At 46.3% G+C, this 15,851-nt stretch overlaps 3 protein-coding genes across 4 annotated transcripts in view; 2 read left to right on the top strand and 1 right to left on the bottom strand.

Annotated features, from left to right (window-relative positions):
- Positions 1 to 46: 46 nt before the first annotated feature.
- tmem150c (transmembrane protein 150C) lies at positions 47 to 5,128 on the top strand. The gene is given in 6 exon segments (XM_054757698.1): positions 47 to 231; positions 602 to 666; positions 668 to 690; positions 3,491 to 3,544; positions 4,637 to 4,888; positions 4,969 to 5,128. Coding segments are annotated over 5 exon segments (543 nt in total). The 5' UTR covers positions 47 to 231; positions 602 to 612.
- Positions 4,213 to 10,238, bottom strand: enoph1 (enolase-phosphatase 1). 2 transcript variants are annotated; one of them, XM_054758113.1, is made up of 6 exons: positions 10,003 to 10,238; positions 8,017 to 8,118; positions 7,697 to 7,899; positions 7,469 to 7,601; positions 7,266 to 7,389; positions 4,213 to 5,677 (listed from the first exon to the last, which is right to left on the bottom strand). In XM_054758113.1, exons 3-6 carry the CDS (start codon positions 7,885 to 7,887, stop codon positions 5,538 to 5,540), a joined length of 588 nt encoding a protein of 195 aa, XP_054614088.1. In that variant the 5' UTR covers positions 7,888 to 7,899; positions 8,017 to 8,118; positions 10,003 to 10,238; the 3' UTR covers positions 4,213 to 5,537. The 2 variants fall into 2 exon arrangements, with proteins under 2 accessions (XP_054614088.1, XP_054614087.1); XM_054758112.1 differs by lacking the exon at positions 10,003 to 10,238 and adding an exon at positions 8,477 to 9,731 and having other exon boundaries at positions 4,216 to 5,677.
- LOC129170471 (heterogeneous nuclear ribonucleoprotein D0-like) overlaps positions 9,270 to 15,851 on the top strand; it is an 8,569-nt gene continuing 1,987 nt past the window's right edge. The window contains exons 1-6 of the mRNA XM_054758111.1: positions 9,270 to 9,736; positions 14,452 to 14,620; positions 14,691 to 14,852; positions 14,919 to 15,050; positions 15,122 to 15,221; positions 15,278 to 15,424. Coding sequence (XP_054614086.1) covers positions 9,564 to 9,736; positions 14,452 to 14,620; positions 14,691 to 14,852; positions 14,919 to 15,050; positions 15,122 to 15,221; positions 15,278 to 15,424 — 883 coding nt within the window. The 5' untranslated portion in view covers positions 9,270 to 9,563. The remainder of the gene's footprint in view (positions 9,737 to 14,451; positions 14,621 to 14,690; positions 14,853 to 14,918; positions 15,051 to 15,121; positions 15,222 to 15,277; positions 15,425 to 15,851) is intronic.

Genomic DNA, 15,851 nt, shown 5'->3' with positions numbered 1-15,851 from the left:
GTGCTCTTATTTCTTCACTCGCACTTTCGTCTTCTTATTTTGGAGGAGCCCCACCCACTGATCAGTGGCCCCACCTCTGCTTGAAGTTGTCTGACTGACGTCTGTGCTACGTAGTCACCGTAATATGTCCAATAAAGACACAAACGACAAAAGAAAGGTGCTTTAAAAAACGACGACGTTGTGGGACACATCCAACGAAGACTGCAGACGCCAAACGGGTGTAATTGACAGGTGAGCTTTGTGAATGAAGTCGACCATTTTTTAAGAATACTTCCTGGATTAGCTGCGCGCATGCGCGGAGCATGTGTTGTATGGTTGAGTCGCGTTAATCTTGGAATTCTACAGGTACTTTGACGCACAATCATCTAAACTATTGGACTCTGGAATATATATATATATATATATATATATATATATATATATATATATATATATATATATATATATAGCGGGTTTTTGACATGACACAATTATATTAAAATGATTAGAGAAATGCACTTAAATTTGTAAACACTACTTAGTAAGCATTTTTGCCTGGATTCATTTGTGCTGAAATGATGGAACATATGATAAATGTAAATTGTAACACTATTATTTCCAGAGGAGACCACAATGAGGACTCTCTCCTGGTGGGGTCTCTTGCCCCCCTTCTTCACTCTCTCCACCGACCGCCTCGGGACTTTGGCTGGTGTAAGTTCACTTCCTCCTGTGCACCTCATTTTTTAGTCTGGAAGCTGGCTGAAGTTTAATTAACATGGAAGGTGCAAAAGGTTTGAGGTGCTGGGGGTGTAGTACTACCCGGCCCTTACACAGAACTGCCATTCTTACGTTCTGCAGGTGGTGGGTGTGGTAGGTGGCGCCACCTGAAACCCCCCCAAAATTGGATTTAATAACATGAGAGGTGCAAGTTCCATTTTTATGTCAAATGATTTCAGGCACACACTAAATGCAAATCAGAAACGTAAGAATGGGAATTCTGGTGGAAAGATCACTAAAGAACGACGCTAATTAGCACAAATTAAGGTTTTAATTAACATGAAAGGTGCATGTACAAACCCAACTCAGGAATGTAGAGGGCAGCTGTCTGATTTAGAATCACTAACATAAGAATGACTATTGTGGTGGTTAGATCACTCAAGAAGAGGTCAAAGGTCACTAATTAAAATGGCCGTATCTCTCGACTTGCATCACACAGCAAGTTGTAATTGGTGTCAAAATGAAGAGGGTGTGAAGATGCACCACTGGGGTAGCAAAGGTTTCAAAAATCAGATAAAAAATGTACCAAATTGACCCCCTGGCCTAATTAGCAACTTAATTAACATGAAAGGTGCACGTACGAAACCACTGGGGATTTGTAGAGTGTGGATACCTGAATGTAAGTTACAGATGTAAGAATGGAAATTGTGGTGGAAAGGTCACTTAAGAATAGGTCAAAGGTCATACCACACCCAATGATCCCTAATTAACATGTTAATTAACATGGGAGGTGCACACTTAGAATCACACAGGTATTGTTGAGTGTCTCGCCCTGATCCAGAATCACTAACAGAAGAATGGAAATTGTGGTGGCAAGGTGACTTAAGAATAGTTGGTAGGGCAGAGTGCTCTCAGTATGAGCACTTAAAAAGGGCTGGACGAACATCATTTCAAATAAAATTGGCAATATTATTGTGAATGGTCTCCATTACTGTTAAGAGAAATGTTAATGAAGGAGTATACATCTCCCTCCCCCCATCCTAGTCATCATCCGATTCTCTTTGCTCATCTGATGAAGAAAGATCCTCCTCTTCAACCTTCTGTAAGTCAGAGGAATCCCTCTTGATTCGTGATCTGAGCAATTCTGCAGTTGTGTCTTCACGATTCGACATGCCGGCCAACTCCTGGGCTGTGGCAATGACGGCAGCACGAGCAGACTTGGTTATCATGCATCCAAGGTGTGCGCTGTAGTTGCTGGTGGAAGATTCAAACCTGTGCGTCTAGAAGCTGCGTCAGCATTCACCGTCTGCTCCAATGTTAAATCGACAGGAGATCTACTGAAGGCCTTTCCTGTTCTCTTGGCAGGAAAGGCACCATTCCGTAGGACAATGCGAAGTCCAGGGTGCGTGTTGTTGATGTTCACCAGGTCCAACTAGAATTTAGACAACCAACGGGAATAGTTGATGTGGTTCGTTGCAAAGAAGAGTTGGATCATTGGAGTGAGAGCATGTGTGGACAGGTCAATGTCATTTGTCCTAATAGCATGTTGTAGATTGTGCAAGTCATGGATGTAGTCAACATAATGAATCCAGAACTGTGCTGCCGCCCTGTGTACCCCAGAACGAGTCTCCTGTGTGTACTCCTCGTACCTTGTAATGCAAGAGGTAAAGATCTCAGAAGACTGTACTGCTTTCCATGTCTCCTCATCTGGGGTTGTGTCATCATCTGGAGCTCTCTCAAATGAACGCAACAAAGCTAAAAGTTCTTCATTCCCGTCAAGTGTTTCAAGAAACGCCTGGAAATGGAGAATCTCGAATGCCAATGCAAGAATGGGATGGACCCGTTTGCACCTGTTGAAGTGTTTGCCCGATATCAATCTATTCAATGAACCAGGGGCCAGGACATCACAATCAGTCAGAATTTGGGACCTCCCGACTCATCAATCACCTTTAAAATGGCTTTAAAAAAAGCCATTTCGACATGAAATGAGCCCAACATGACAAACACATCATCAAACCTTGGAGACTCTGTTACCTGGATCTGCATGGCTGGCTTGGCTGCATTTAGGTCATCTGATACCACCCCATACTGGGGTCCACACTCACGGGCACATTTTGTGTTGTGACGAGCGTTTCTTGTACGACATCCAGGTTTGTGATAGTTTGTTTCAAGTTCTTCATGTATAGAACAACCTGTTCAACTGAATTGTTGGGTTCTATCAGGGAATTAAATCCGACCCACATCGGTATGTTGGACATCCCCAACGCATGACACATCATCCACACCAAATCCTTGTTTCTGGCTTGGGGTCTGTCGTCAGGACGACTGCCATCCACTGTCTTTATGGCATAGTCGAACGTGCTCATACGTGGCTTCTTCCTGTAGGGTTCTAAGGGGTGCTCATGGACCTCTAGCTTCCGTTTCCGTGACCTTTTATCCGATGTGTGCTGCTGTGGAACAGTGTCACCTGATGCAGTCTGCAGTCTGGCTTGGATCCACTTTATTTTGGTACAAAATACCCATTGTGTCATGGAGTGTGTACGCTCCGGACAACGTCTCCGCCATTTCATCGAAATTGTCAAAGGCCAAACCCACGACCATCCCTTCAACAGTTCCTTCTGGACAAGCCTGTTGCTTATTCTGTATGGCCTCACCCAAAGATGTTTCAAGCTCTTCTATTGTGCTGTAATCTATGATATGCCCAAACCTGTTCAACAGCTGTACAATCTTTTTGCTTCCAGTCATATTTATTCATTTTCCCACCTGATATTCACTAATGTGGACGCTCCCGCAGATACTATGTCGCCGTCCAGGAGAGAAGGATCCTACTGCTGACTAGTAATCACTGGTAAGTAACACTTGTCACTTGAAGCAACATATTTATATTATATTATAAATAGCTACTATTAATAGTAGATATTTAAACCCAAACGTTATGTATCTATTGTGATGTATGCAACAATAAAATCCCCAAACTAATGATTGATTGTTTTCAGGAGAAATAATGGCTCCCTCCATCCTCCCTTACAAAAATGAGTAGCTCTTGGTCATTGTCATTTTGTACAAGTAGCTCTCACAAGGAAAAACCTTGGTGACCCCTGTTCTAACTGGTGTCCTGAGGTACCTCCAGCTGAAAGGTAGAACGGACACGCCACGTCTCAACTTGTGCAGCATGGCGGCGTTCTCGGCAGGCTGCTTCGGAATGACTCTGCTGGGAAACTTCCAGGTAAAAGCGCCCCAAAGTGTGCTTATTTCCAGTTGTGTGCCTTCAGTTCGGAAGTGTCACCAGTAGGACGACGTGCTAAAGTAGGGGCGTCAAACTGGTTTTCACGGCGGGCCACATTGCAGTTATGGTTGCCCTCAGAGGGCCGCCTGGAACTGGGAAACCATGTCAGTTCATAATAGCCTCATGATGTTATATTTACTTCCATTATTTATTTATTTGCTTACATTCAAATCACAAGTCAAGGTGCCAAGCAGAAATGGAATTCTGTTAAACGGGCTTTGACAAAAACAAAAAAAACAACTCCAAATTGCATGCGGTAGAAATGTTCTGTCAAAAAGGACACAAATAAATTTAATCAAAAAATACAAGAAAGGTTTCCAACTCTTTTGGATGGTTTAAAATTTAAATGATTTTTTATTGTAATAATACATAAAAGAAATAATCATATTAATGAAGATACAATCATTTAAAAATATATATTTTTTAAAGTGTTTTTTTGATGGGAGTAATTTTCAGGCTTTCTTGGGCCAAATACATTTAATTAAAAAATATACAAGAAAGAATATATTTGGGATTTTTTTTAATCATTTGAATTATTTATGTATATATGATTAATAAAAGAAATAATCGTAACATCTTTTTGATGTCTTTAAAACAATACGACGGACCGAATCTGGCCCCCGTACCTTGAGGTTGACACCTGTTTTATTAAAGGGTTTGGTTGCCGTTGCAGATGTTCACCGCAGAGGGCGTCCACATCCTTGGCACCGCCATGACGTTCGGCCTGGGCGGCGTGTACTGCTGGCTGCAGTCCTACATCACGCTCAGGGCCAACCTCAATGGCGAGGGTGAGAAGGTTGGCGCCATGCGCTTCCTGCTGTCTGCATGCATCACCGTCTGCATGATCCTGTGTATCCTTCAGCTGCTTCACTTCTTTTTACACTTGTACCTTTTTTTACATGCACAGTAAGGAAACAAGTTTGAATCTTAACTTGGCATCTCCAGACTTGTCTCATGTTTCAGCAGCACATCCACGCCGCATGAAGCCAGTGGACGCTGGTCATGCTCTTCCTCGTCTTCATCGGCACGTTTGCTGTGGAATTCCGTCACACGCGTTTTTATCTGCTCTGCACAAAAACCCCTGGCTCCCCTGCGGCGTTGAGGCATCAGCACGACCGACTCATCCAACGACAGGAAACATTGTGAGACGAGACGTTTATTTGGACTATACACTCGGTACGGCGCGACTATGAATATGAGAGCCGTTATGAGCAGGGTAGGCTAGCTTGTTTCATTTTGGTTGCAGTTCCTCTCCAGTCCTGTGGTGGCAGTGTTGCTGCCAATCAAATGAGAGTTGCTACAGCGCTTGGACCGGATGGCACATTTGAAAGAAGATGTCACTAGCATGAACACACAACAACAAACTAGTGAGGTTTGGACGTAACCAGGTTCCTTTCCAATGTCGAATAATAATATTAGTTTGAGGCAATGGTAGCCCCCGCCAGCAGGTGTCCCCACACCACGGTCACAGCATCTCATGCACATGGGACACACCCAAGGTGAGGCGTAAACGGTCGGGACACGGGGTGGGGGCGCTCTGCTCATTCATTTGCCGCTAAGTTCGTCCCGTCACTTCCAGCTGGCCAAAGGACGCGATGAGGTCGTAGTGAGCCCTCTCTTCGTCCGTCAGCTCCATGTTTCCCGGCCGCACCACCACCACCACGTTGACGCCAGCATCTTCCGCCGCTTTGGCCTCTGTTAAACACATCAAACATGGTACAATCACATGCTGGTCATGAAATCACGGCCTCCATGCCTCAAATAGAACGTGAATGTGATGAGCACATTTCATCAAGCAACACCATCAAATCACCTGACTTAACCCTTTAAGCACCAAATGCACAAAATAGCGACAAGCAACATTGCTGAATTGAAAGGGGACCTATTATGCTCTTTTTGGGGCCTTTGTGTTGAATTGTGGACTCCTACAGAGCAGCCACAAACGGTCTGTGTCATTTAATACACCCCCGGCCGTCCTCCAGGTACGCCTCCCGCTGAGCCCGCTCGGCTGTGATTGGTCACGCTCCTGAGGACTTGCAGACGGCTGTTGAACCCCTTTTGTCCTATGACTTACACAAAATAATCACAGTTTGGATGCTGATAAATTGTTACTTACAATTTGCTCTTCTAACTCTTCGACACGGCCAAGTAATGTTGGAAAGGCGTCGGACCTCAGCAGCAGTTTGGCGGATAGTCCGGCTTCGTATCGGTCCATGTTCACAACACAGTCCCGTGTGAAATGCCGTTGACACATGAGCATATTTTTCTCTTGCTGGCCGGGAATCAGCGACTCCAAGCACTTCTGCCTGATGCTCGCCTCTTTAGGCGCACCCCGACAAACATTTCCTGGGAGCCATACGTGCTAACACCATGAACAGAGCGAAGCAGAGCGGGAGTGCTGGGCATGCCCATATAAGGAAGTCCGGGTTGCACTGATGTCAATGGAACTTCGTGTTTGAAAAACTCTGTAAAACACAGCGTGCAGAGCGTCCAAAACTGCTTTCAGGTCTCACTTCCAAATGCAAACCTCATTATCGTTAACACCATAACACCAGAATGCAACATTTCTAGGACAGAAAAGAGGAAAAGCATCATAGGTCCCCTTTAACGAGCCATTTCTGCAAATATGTCACCTCTGCTGTACACCAGGAGATGGTGGACATCCGGAACTTCCATCTCAGCAACATTTGTGGGCGTTTCTATGCAAAGTTTACAATTTATAGACTTTGAAGCCCCGTGTGCGCGCGGCAGCACGTCGCTTGCAGCTTACTGGAGATGATGCTTTGCTTCACCGTGTTGGGGGTGGCAGGAGGGGATGTAGTTGGTTGTCAAAACACCGCTAATGGTGAGGGGGGGTAGCGGGAATGCAAAAAAAAAAAAAAAAAAAAAAGACACCTCAGCAGAAAACGCACTTCGATTTGCTGTCCTTGACACTACGGGTAATCTCACCTGAATGGAGCCTTTTTTCATGTTATCAGATTTATCAGTATGATGTCATAATTCCCTGATATCTGTCCGGTAATTTTATTTTTATACAATTTAATTTGAGTGTTTGTCTTTTACGTAATTACCGTGGACCCCTAATTTGAATATATGGTTCTTAATATTTGAATACATGGTTTGCTTGTGGGAACAAATGATGCAAAAGCATGACAGTGTTCATTGTTATTCATAGTACAAATAAAGGCAAAATACCTTACTCCTATGGATGCCAGGTACTCTCTGCAGGTGAGTAAACTAGCTCCCTTCATGTGAGGAAATGTGTGAAGTAAAAGCTTCAAACCTCGAGTGACATCTGTCAGAAATGTGATTTCCTCCGGCGGGCAGCCGATCCTCTCTGCGATTCTCTCGTAGCTTTTGGCGTCCACTTTGGCGCCGATGGCCGTGTCGAAGTGGCCGTCGAATAACTGGGAGGAGGCGGTGGTGTGAAAGGAGGATGTGATGTCACCAACAAAAAAATAATAGAGTGCGAGTGCGTGTACTCACATCCAAAACGTCGCCCTCGACAGAGTGTGCAAAGAGCAGCTTTTGGGCCTCCACACTGCCAGAGGAGTAGATGAAGACCTTGAGGCCCTGATCTCGCCACCTTTTGATGGACGGTGTGACGTCCTGGTAGATCCTGTTGGACACCAGCGAGACGTCAGAGCACGTGGACGCATTTTCTACATTTAAAGACGACGCTGCGGCGCCTTCAAGAAGAGCGGATCCACTTACTCGCCTTTGAGTCTCCCAGACGCGTACGCCGACCTCCACATGTGACCCTGGAGCTGCTTGAGCGCAGTCGACTTCCTGTCAGCCGCCATCTGCCACAGCACGTTGTCCACCACTTCCCTGATGGCCTTCTCCTCGTCCGTGTGAACCGTCTGGTCCACGGCGTGGATGGGACACGCCCGGTTCTGCCTCATGTCCTCTTCAATCTGCCGCACGCCACAGAGAAAATGAAAGATCTTGTATTACTGCAGTGCCTTTGCATGGAAACAGGGATGACCTGACTCAATAATAGCTTGAAATATGAACAATCAATACAAGCAAACCTGTTTTTTCAGAAGATGAACATCTTGCTTGCACTCGTCTTCCTCCCAGTGAGTGGACAGGTAGTCCTCAAGATGCTCCCTTATGTATGGAAATAGAATGTCCTGGTGGGGGCAAAAGAAATGTGCACATGTTTAGGTGTCACCGAGTTCAAAGTGGGTTTAATAATCCAAATATCTGGCTTGGTTTTGGGTCCAGTGACAGCTTTCCGGATGGAATTTGTAATCAAGGACGTAAATGTCGTATTTTCACGAGGAATGTAGTGGGATGGATCTTGTACCGATTTCTAACAGCTGCATCAAATGCCAATATAAACAACAACAGTGTTTACGTTTTCATCAACAAATCCCAACCTTTGCTAGCTCGTTGCCACCTGCCGGAGGATAGCTTTCCACAATTAGCAGCTCAACAAGTTAAGTCAAATTCACACAAAAAAAAAAACAACTGCCAACAAAAACCTACCTTTACAAAGGTTATTGGCGTCGTTGTACCTTCGATGTCCAGCAAAAGAGCGCTGGTGCATGCAGGAATCACCACAGTGGCCATTCTTATTCCTCAACAGATGCTGCTAGCGTTAGCTTAACTAGCTTCCACGGAAAGCTCGCTGTGATTAGCCGCTCCACCGAAAGCTCATAAATCAACTAGGAATAGCCAAATAATAATTTCAATTATTTATGTTTCTCTTTAGAGCGGATGTGTACTAACTCACTTTTAAAACCATAGCTTATGCCGCTAACGTCGACGAGCATCCACACATGTTGTGGCAGCACCCTAGCCAACTCCTCAGTAAGAAAAGTAGCTATTGGCTGTTTTTTAGAAGTCGCTAGATGACGCCATCGGCTAATTTGCATATGACTAACAGGTGCTGTAGGAAAAAAGTATAACATAGAGGGACAGAAAAAGCACCTTAATTACGTTCAGAACTACAAATAAACGTGATTGTCGAGAAGCTGACTGTGCACTGACGGCTTGTGATGATTTGGAACCGGCCTCTCAGCAGCACCCCCTGCTGCTCAGTGAGAACACAAACTGCTCAACAATACGTGCTTACAATTTTATGTTCCCAAATACCAGAAAACTCTCTAACGACACCAGAAAAACTCGCTAGATTTATCGCTAGTCGCTTTTGAGAATATGTCACCAAGAGGGTTTGGAAAGTCGCCAGATTCAGCGACAAAGTCGTCAGGCTGGCAACACTTGTGAGTTGGCAGGACGTCCTCCGATGCTGATGGTGGTGCTGTGGCACACTTGATGTTCTCCAACGAAGAAGACTTGGGATACAGGAAGAGCGGAAAACTGCTGCAAGGAAGGCAGGAAATTCGGAGTAAAAATAAACGAATTAAAAATTAAAGAAACGGATAGAAATTAGCCTCTTTTTTATACAAGCAATCGAATCAAAAGCCACGGCTTAAACATCTTAGGCGGCTAACCCGCTAGCTTCTCGTCTTGTAGTTAACGCGGTTGACTTGATTTTTTAGCTAGTTAGCTTAGCTTACGCTAACTCACGCGACGCCATCTGCTGCCAAATAACGCTAAAAAAGGAGCAAGCATGTCGGACGATTGCGAGTTCAGCGAAGACATGACCATCATGAGGATGGAGGAGGACGGCGAGGCGTACAGCGACGACCCCATGACGACGGCGGCGGCCGGCGACAGCGGCCTGACTGGAGGCGAGGCCGAGGGGGCGCGGATCGACGCCAGTAAGAATGAGGAGGATGAAGGGTAAGATGGAGTCAACTGGTAGACGTTATTGCTGTTGCTATAACGTTAAGGAATTCCGAATCGCCCATTTTACCCTCGCACAAAAACATAAATTTAGTGTGACTGTTAAAAAGCATAATTTCCTATCGTTTCTATGTCCACAATTTGTGGTCCTGCATCAAATTGTTGAATGGCTTATAGTAGCTCTTAAAGGGATAGTTGGGATATTTTGATATGAAGTTGTATGGCATCCCCATCAGCATTGTAGTCCAATAACAGCGACTAACCTCCCCTTGGTCTCCTAAATCCAGTTCTGGTCAGATTTCCGTGATGAAGAACGTAGTTCCACTTAGTTGCTGAGGAGAATTAAGTAAAGACTTTGGTTTCTCAGAACAATTTGCCTTCAAAAGATTAAAACATTTGCATCACAAAAATGCCTTCTCAAAAAGTCAAAGCCACATCCATCTTGTTAACGTGTGCGTGTTCCACAGCGGAAGAAGATGCGAGCGTCTTCATCACATTCACATGAATGCACAGGCGACAGTGCGCGGGGCTACGGTGGGAGACGATGTAACGCCGAGCGTTTCGTGGGGGAGGGGGGGGGGGGTTTAGTCGCTGTTATTGGACTACAGTGGTGATGGGGATATCATACAATTTATGTCAAAAATCCCAACTATCCCTTTAATGCGAAATGCTAAAATCCATATGCAACTCAAAATACAGAATCTGTACTTTTGATACTTACTTTTGATACTCATTTGAGGTAATATTTGCCAGAAACAATGGCCCATGGTAAACTGAGTCATGTGTGAATTGTAAACAAATGTTTCACTCTTAGAGTAGTTCTTAATAATTAACGGTTTATTTTAATGGTTTTATTATTTTACTTTTTTTGCTGTTTAAAATACCATTTTCACATATTTTACATGATTTTGTGGTCTTTTCTGTGGTTGCATTTTAGCTTGGCTACTCAGCTACCGCAATATACTTCAGGGCTTAAAATACATCAATACATTTGTAATTTATTACTTTTATTATTTGCATTAAGAATGTATTTAAAGTAAGTACTGAAATAATACATTAATTTAATTAATCAATTACTTATAGGTCTTGTATTTTTGATACTATAATATGAAGTACGCTACTTTTAAAAAATTTACTGGACATTCCATTCCATTTTCCTCCGCTTATCCGGGTCCGTGTTGCGGGGGCAGCAGTCTCAGTAGGGAAGGCCACACTTCCCGGTCCCCGACCACCTCCTCCAGCTCCACCGGGAGGACACCAAGGCGTTCCCAGGCCAGCTGTGAGACGTAATCGCTCCAGCGTGTCCTAGGTCTTCCCCAGGGCCTTCTCCCGGCAGGGCCTGCCCGAAACACCTCACTAGGGAGGCGTCCGGGAGGCATCCGGACTAGATGCCCGAGCCACCTCAGCTGGCTCCTCTCGATGTGAAGGACCAGCGGCTCTACTCTGAGCTCCTCCTGGATGACCGAGCTCCTCACCCTGTCTCTTAGGGTGAGTCCCGCTACCCTATGAGGAAAACTCATTTCAGCCGCTTGTATCCACGATCTCGTTCTTTCGGTCACGACCCAAAGCTCATGACCATAGGTGAGGGTGGGAACATAGATCGAACGGTAAATTGAGAGCTTTGCCTTCTGGCTCAGCTCTCTCTTCACCACGACGGTCCGGTACAGCGACCGCATTACTGCAGACGCTGCGCCGATCCGCCTATCGTCCTCACGCTCCAACCTTACTTGAACTCCTCCACCTGGGGCAGGACTTCATTCCCAACCCGGAGGGAGCAATCCTCACTTTTCCGACTGAGAACCATGGCCTCAGATTTGCAGGTGCTGAGTCTCATCCCAGAAGCTTCACACTCAGATGCAAACCGTCCCAGTAAACGCTGGAGGTCACAGCCCGATGAGGCCATCAGGACCACATTGTCTGCAAATAGCAGAGACGAGATCCTAAGGCCCCCGAACTGGACTCCCTCGACACCTTGGCTGCGCCTAGAAATTCTGTCCATGAAAATTATGAACAGAATCGGTGACAAAGGGCAGCCTTGGCGGAGGCCAACGTTTACCGGAAACAAGCTGGACTTACTACTGGCAATGCCAACCAGGCTCCTGCTCCGGTTGTACAAGGACCGAATGGCATGTAATAGCGCCACCAATCCGGTACTCCCAGAGCACCCCCCACAGGACACCATGAGGGACACGGTCGAATGCCTTTTCCAGGTCCACAAAGCACATGTAGACCGTTTGGGCAAACTCCCAAGTACCCTCCAGGACCCTTGCAAGGGTGTAGAGCTGGTCCAGTGTTCCGCGACCAGGACGAAAACCACATTGCACCTCCTGTAGCCGAGGTTCGATTAATGGTCGTACCCTTCTCTCCAGCACCCTGGAATAGACTTCCCAGGGAGGCTGAGGAGTGTGATCCCCCTATAGTTGGAACACACCCTCCAGTCACCCTTCTTGAAAAGGGGGACCACCACCACAGTCTGCCAATCCAGAGATACTGTTCCCGACTTCCACGCAATGTTGAAGAGACGTGTCAGCCAAGACAGTCCCGCAACATCCAGTGACTTGAGGAATTCAGGGCGAAACTCGTCCACCCCCGTAGCTTTGCCACTGGGGAGCATTTTGACTACCCCAGATACCTCAGCCACGGTGATGGAACTGTCCACGTTCATGTCCTCAGCCTCTGCTTCCTCTATGGAAGGTATGTCAGTGGGTTTGAGAAGGGCCTCAAAGTATTCCTTCCACCGTCCAACTATATCCTCAGTCGAGGTCAGCAGGCCCCCGTCCCCACTGTAAACAGTGTGGACCGGCCACTGCTTCCCCTTTCTGAGGCGCTGGACAGTTTGCCAGAACCTCTTCGAGGCCGACCGAAAGTCGTGTTCCATGGCCTCACCGAACTCCTGTGTGAGAAAGGGTGATGGGTTTGTGTTGTTCTGAACATTCATTTCCCAGGATACGAATGTGAGAAAGGGTTTGTGTTGTTCTGAATATTCACTTCCCACTGTATCTTGTTATTGTTATCTGCTGACCTTGCCTACCAGGTGCTTGTTATGTACTGAGGAAGACAGGACACTCATATAACCAAACTAGGTTGCCTGGTGCCTGTTTTGTTAAAAACAGTAACTCTGTGTGCGAATGCCTGAGTTTCGGGGCCGGCCACCCCGTTCTCACGCTCGCACGAACAGACTGGCATAAAGAGGGGTGAGCGAAAACACCTAGACAGTCTGCTGCGGGTTGTGATCGAACGCCCAGCCGATTGATGCGAACTCTTCCACGGGTGTTGGCTCTCCACTCTGTTGGTGTAGGTAAGAGGCTTTTTCGCTGCAATCATATATCTTGTGTGTTGATGCTTAAATAAATACGCCCTTGTTTAGGCTAAAATACCTTGATGTGTCTGTGTCATTCTGTGTGCCGACTGAACACGATCCTCTAAAAATATTCTAAAACATCCTCCCACACCCGAGTTTTTGCCTCGACCACCGTCGAAGCCGCGTGCCGCTTGGCCTGCCGGTACCTATCAGCTGCTTCAGGAGTCCCACAAGCCATCCATGCTCGATAGGACTCCTTCTTCAGCTTGACGGCAGCCCTAACCTCTGGTGTCCACCATCGAGTTTGGGGCTTGCCGCCACGACTGGCACTAACCACCTTGCGGCCATAGCTGCAATGGGCTGCCTCAGCAATGGAGGTACGGAATAGAGCCCATTCGGACTCAATATCCTCATCCTCCCCCGGGATGCAGGCGAAGCTCTGCCGGAGGTGAGAGCTGAAGACTCGATGAACAGGAGACTCTGCCAAACGTTCCCAGCACACCCTCACTACACGTTTGGGTCTCCCGGGTCTGTCCGGCATCCTCACCCGCCATCTAATCCAACTCATCACCAGGTGGTGATCAGTTGACAGCTCAGCCCCTCTCTTCACCCGCGTGTCCAGAACATGCAGACGCAGGTCTGATGATACGACTACAAAGTCCATCATAGACCTGTGGCCTAGGGTGTCCTGGTGCAATGTGCACTTATGGACATCCTTATGTTGGAACATGGTGTTTGTGATAGACAAACTGTGGTTCGCACAGAAGTCCAACAACATCACACCGCACGGGTTCAGATCTGGACACATTAGGTGAATTTGAGCTAAGTATCGGATGGGTATCACTGTTACCAGCCTAAATTTGACTCAGTACGGGATCGGAAAGGAAATGAGTGCTATGGCACATGACTAGCTTGTAGCATACATGGCAGGATGTGAGGAACATTTGGTAACATTGTGACCCCTAAAGGCTGGTTTATTCTCCTCCCCTGTCCAAACCCTCCATTTTTATGTATTATCTCCTGTGTGTCACGTGCGGTCATGTCATCGTGAAAATGAAATGAATAACATTTTTACGAATGGTATCTGTCCATTGAGCTATTTGGAATGTATTTTCTGTCTTTTAATGTAAGTGTGACATTTATTTATTTACAGTGGCTAGTTGTGCAATAAACTGTCATATTAATAAATTAAGTTGGAATGACTCTAACCTTGCCTGCATAAACTGTTGAGTATTATGAAACAATAAGCGAATAATATTGAAGTGCTTTGTTAAAATGTCTGTGTATGCAAGCTTCCGTTGAAGAATGTGTGGATGCCCCTGCTGTAAAGCGTGAAGGTGTACTTAATGAAGTGCAGTAATTAGCATCACAATCTGCAATGGGCAATTCTAACTTGCTGTTTGGACCAAAGGAAGGTGTTTGTCGGAGGTCTCAGCTGGGACACCACCAAGAAGGACCTGAAAGATTACTTCACCAAGTTTGGGGAGGTCATAGACTGTACCCTGAAACTGGACCCCATGACGGGCCGCTCCAGGGGGTTCGGCTTCGTGCTGTTCAAGGACGTGCAAAGCGTGGACAAGGTAATGCAGCGCGTGAGGCGAATTAGTCACTTACCAACGCTGACAATGACTGTATTGTCTTCTGACGCAGGTCACCTCTCAGAAGGAACACAAGCTCAATGGAAAGGTCATCGACCCCAAAAAGGCCAAGGCCATGAAGAGTAAAGAGGCCGTCAAGAAGATTTTTGTGGGCGGTCTCTCCCCGGATACCCCCGAGGAGAAAGTCAGAGAGTACTTTGCTGCCTTTGGAGAGGTTGGTCTCTTGCTTTTGTTTTTGTTCTTAAGCGTATAACGACACAATCGTGTGTGCTGCCGCCAGGTGGAGTCCATTGAGCTTCCCATGGAGAGCAAGACCAACAAAAGACGCGGCTTCTGCTTCATCACCTTCAAAGAGGAGGAGGCTGTGAAGACCATCATGGAGAAGAAGTACCACAACATCGGCCTGAGCAAGGTTCCTCTGCTTGCCGCGGTACCATGCATGAGCGGCTTGTGAAATAAATGACCTTCTTGGTTCCCCACCAGTGCGAAGTGAAGGTGGCCATGTCCAAGGAGCAGTACCAGCAGCAGCAGTACTGGGGTGGAAGAGGAGGATACTCCCCCAGGTCTCGAGGAAGAGGCAGCGGTGAGTCCACAGTGAATGCATCATGTTAGTACCGTACTAAAAGCACGTCCTCCCAGGTCCCGCTCAACATTGGAACCAGGGTTACAGCAACTACTGGAATCAAGGCTATGGCAACTATGGCTATGGCAACCAAGGATACGGAGGATACGGTGGCTACGATTACTCCGGATACGGCAGCTACTACGGATACGGTGACGACGGCAGTAAGTCAACCGCCCCTTTCATGTTGCCTGTCAAAAGCCATTTTGTCATTCAGTACACACAGCGGGGCCACCCAAGTGCCTCGCCAATATTTTGCCTTTGAACGGTAGGATAAGAGCGGTTGAAAACAGACCACTCCTGTCTACATCAGTCCTTTGCGTTTTTCTGTAATCCCTCGTTTATGGTGATTAATTGGTTCCAGACCCGTCCACGGTAAGTTCATTTCGGCAAAGTCGGATTCCTTATTCATAAATGGACTATTTTGGTAGTTACAGCATAGGAAATGTGTTTACCACCTTCTAAATACACTTTTTGACATTATTAGAGCCCTCTAGACATGAAATAACACCCCTGTAGTCACCTTTACACTCCTATTAGCCAATATAGTAGACATATTAAAAGAAAAAAAGACAAAAATAAGACATAATG

This window comes from Dunckerocampus dactyliophorus, chromosome 17, assembly GCF_027744805.1.
Source record: "Dunckerocampus dactyliophorus isolate RoL2022-P2 chromosome 17, RoL_Ddac_1.1, whole genome shotgun sequence".
NCBI classification, from domain to species: Eukaryota; Metazoa; Chordata; class Actinopteri; order Syngnathiformes; family Syngnathidae; genus Dunckerocampus; species Dunckerocampus dactyliophorus.
Note: the sequence above shows the minus strand (reverse complement) of the source record. Positions and strands in the feature narration are given on the sequence as shown.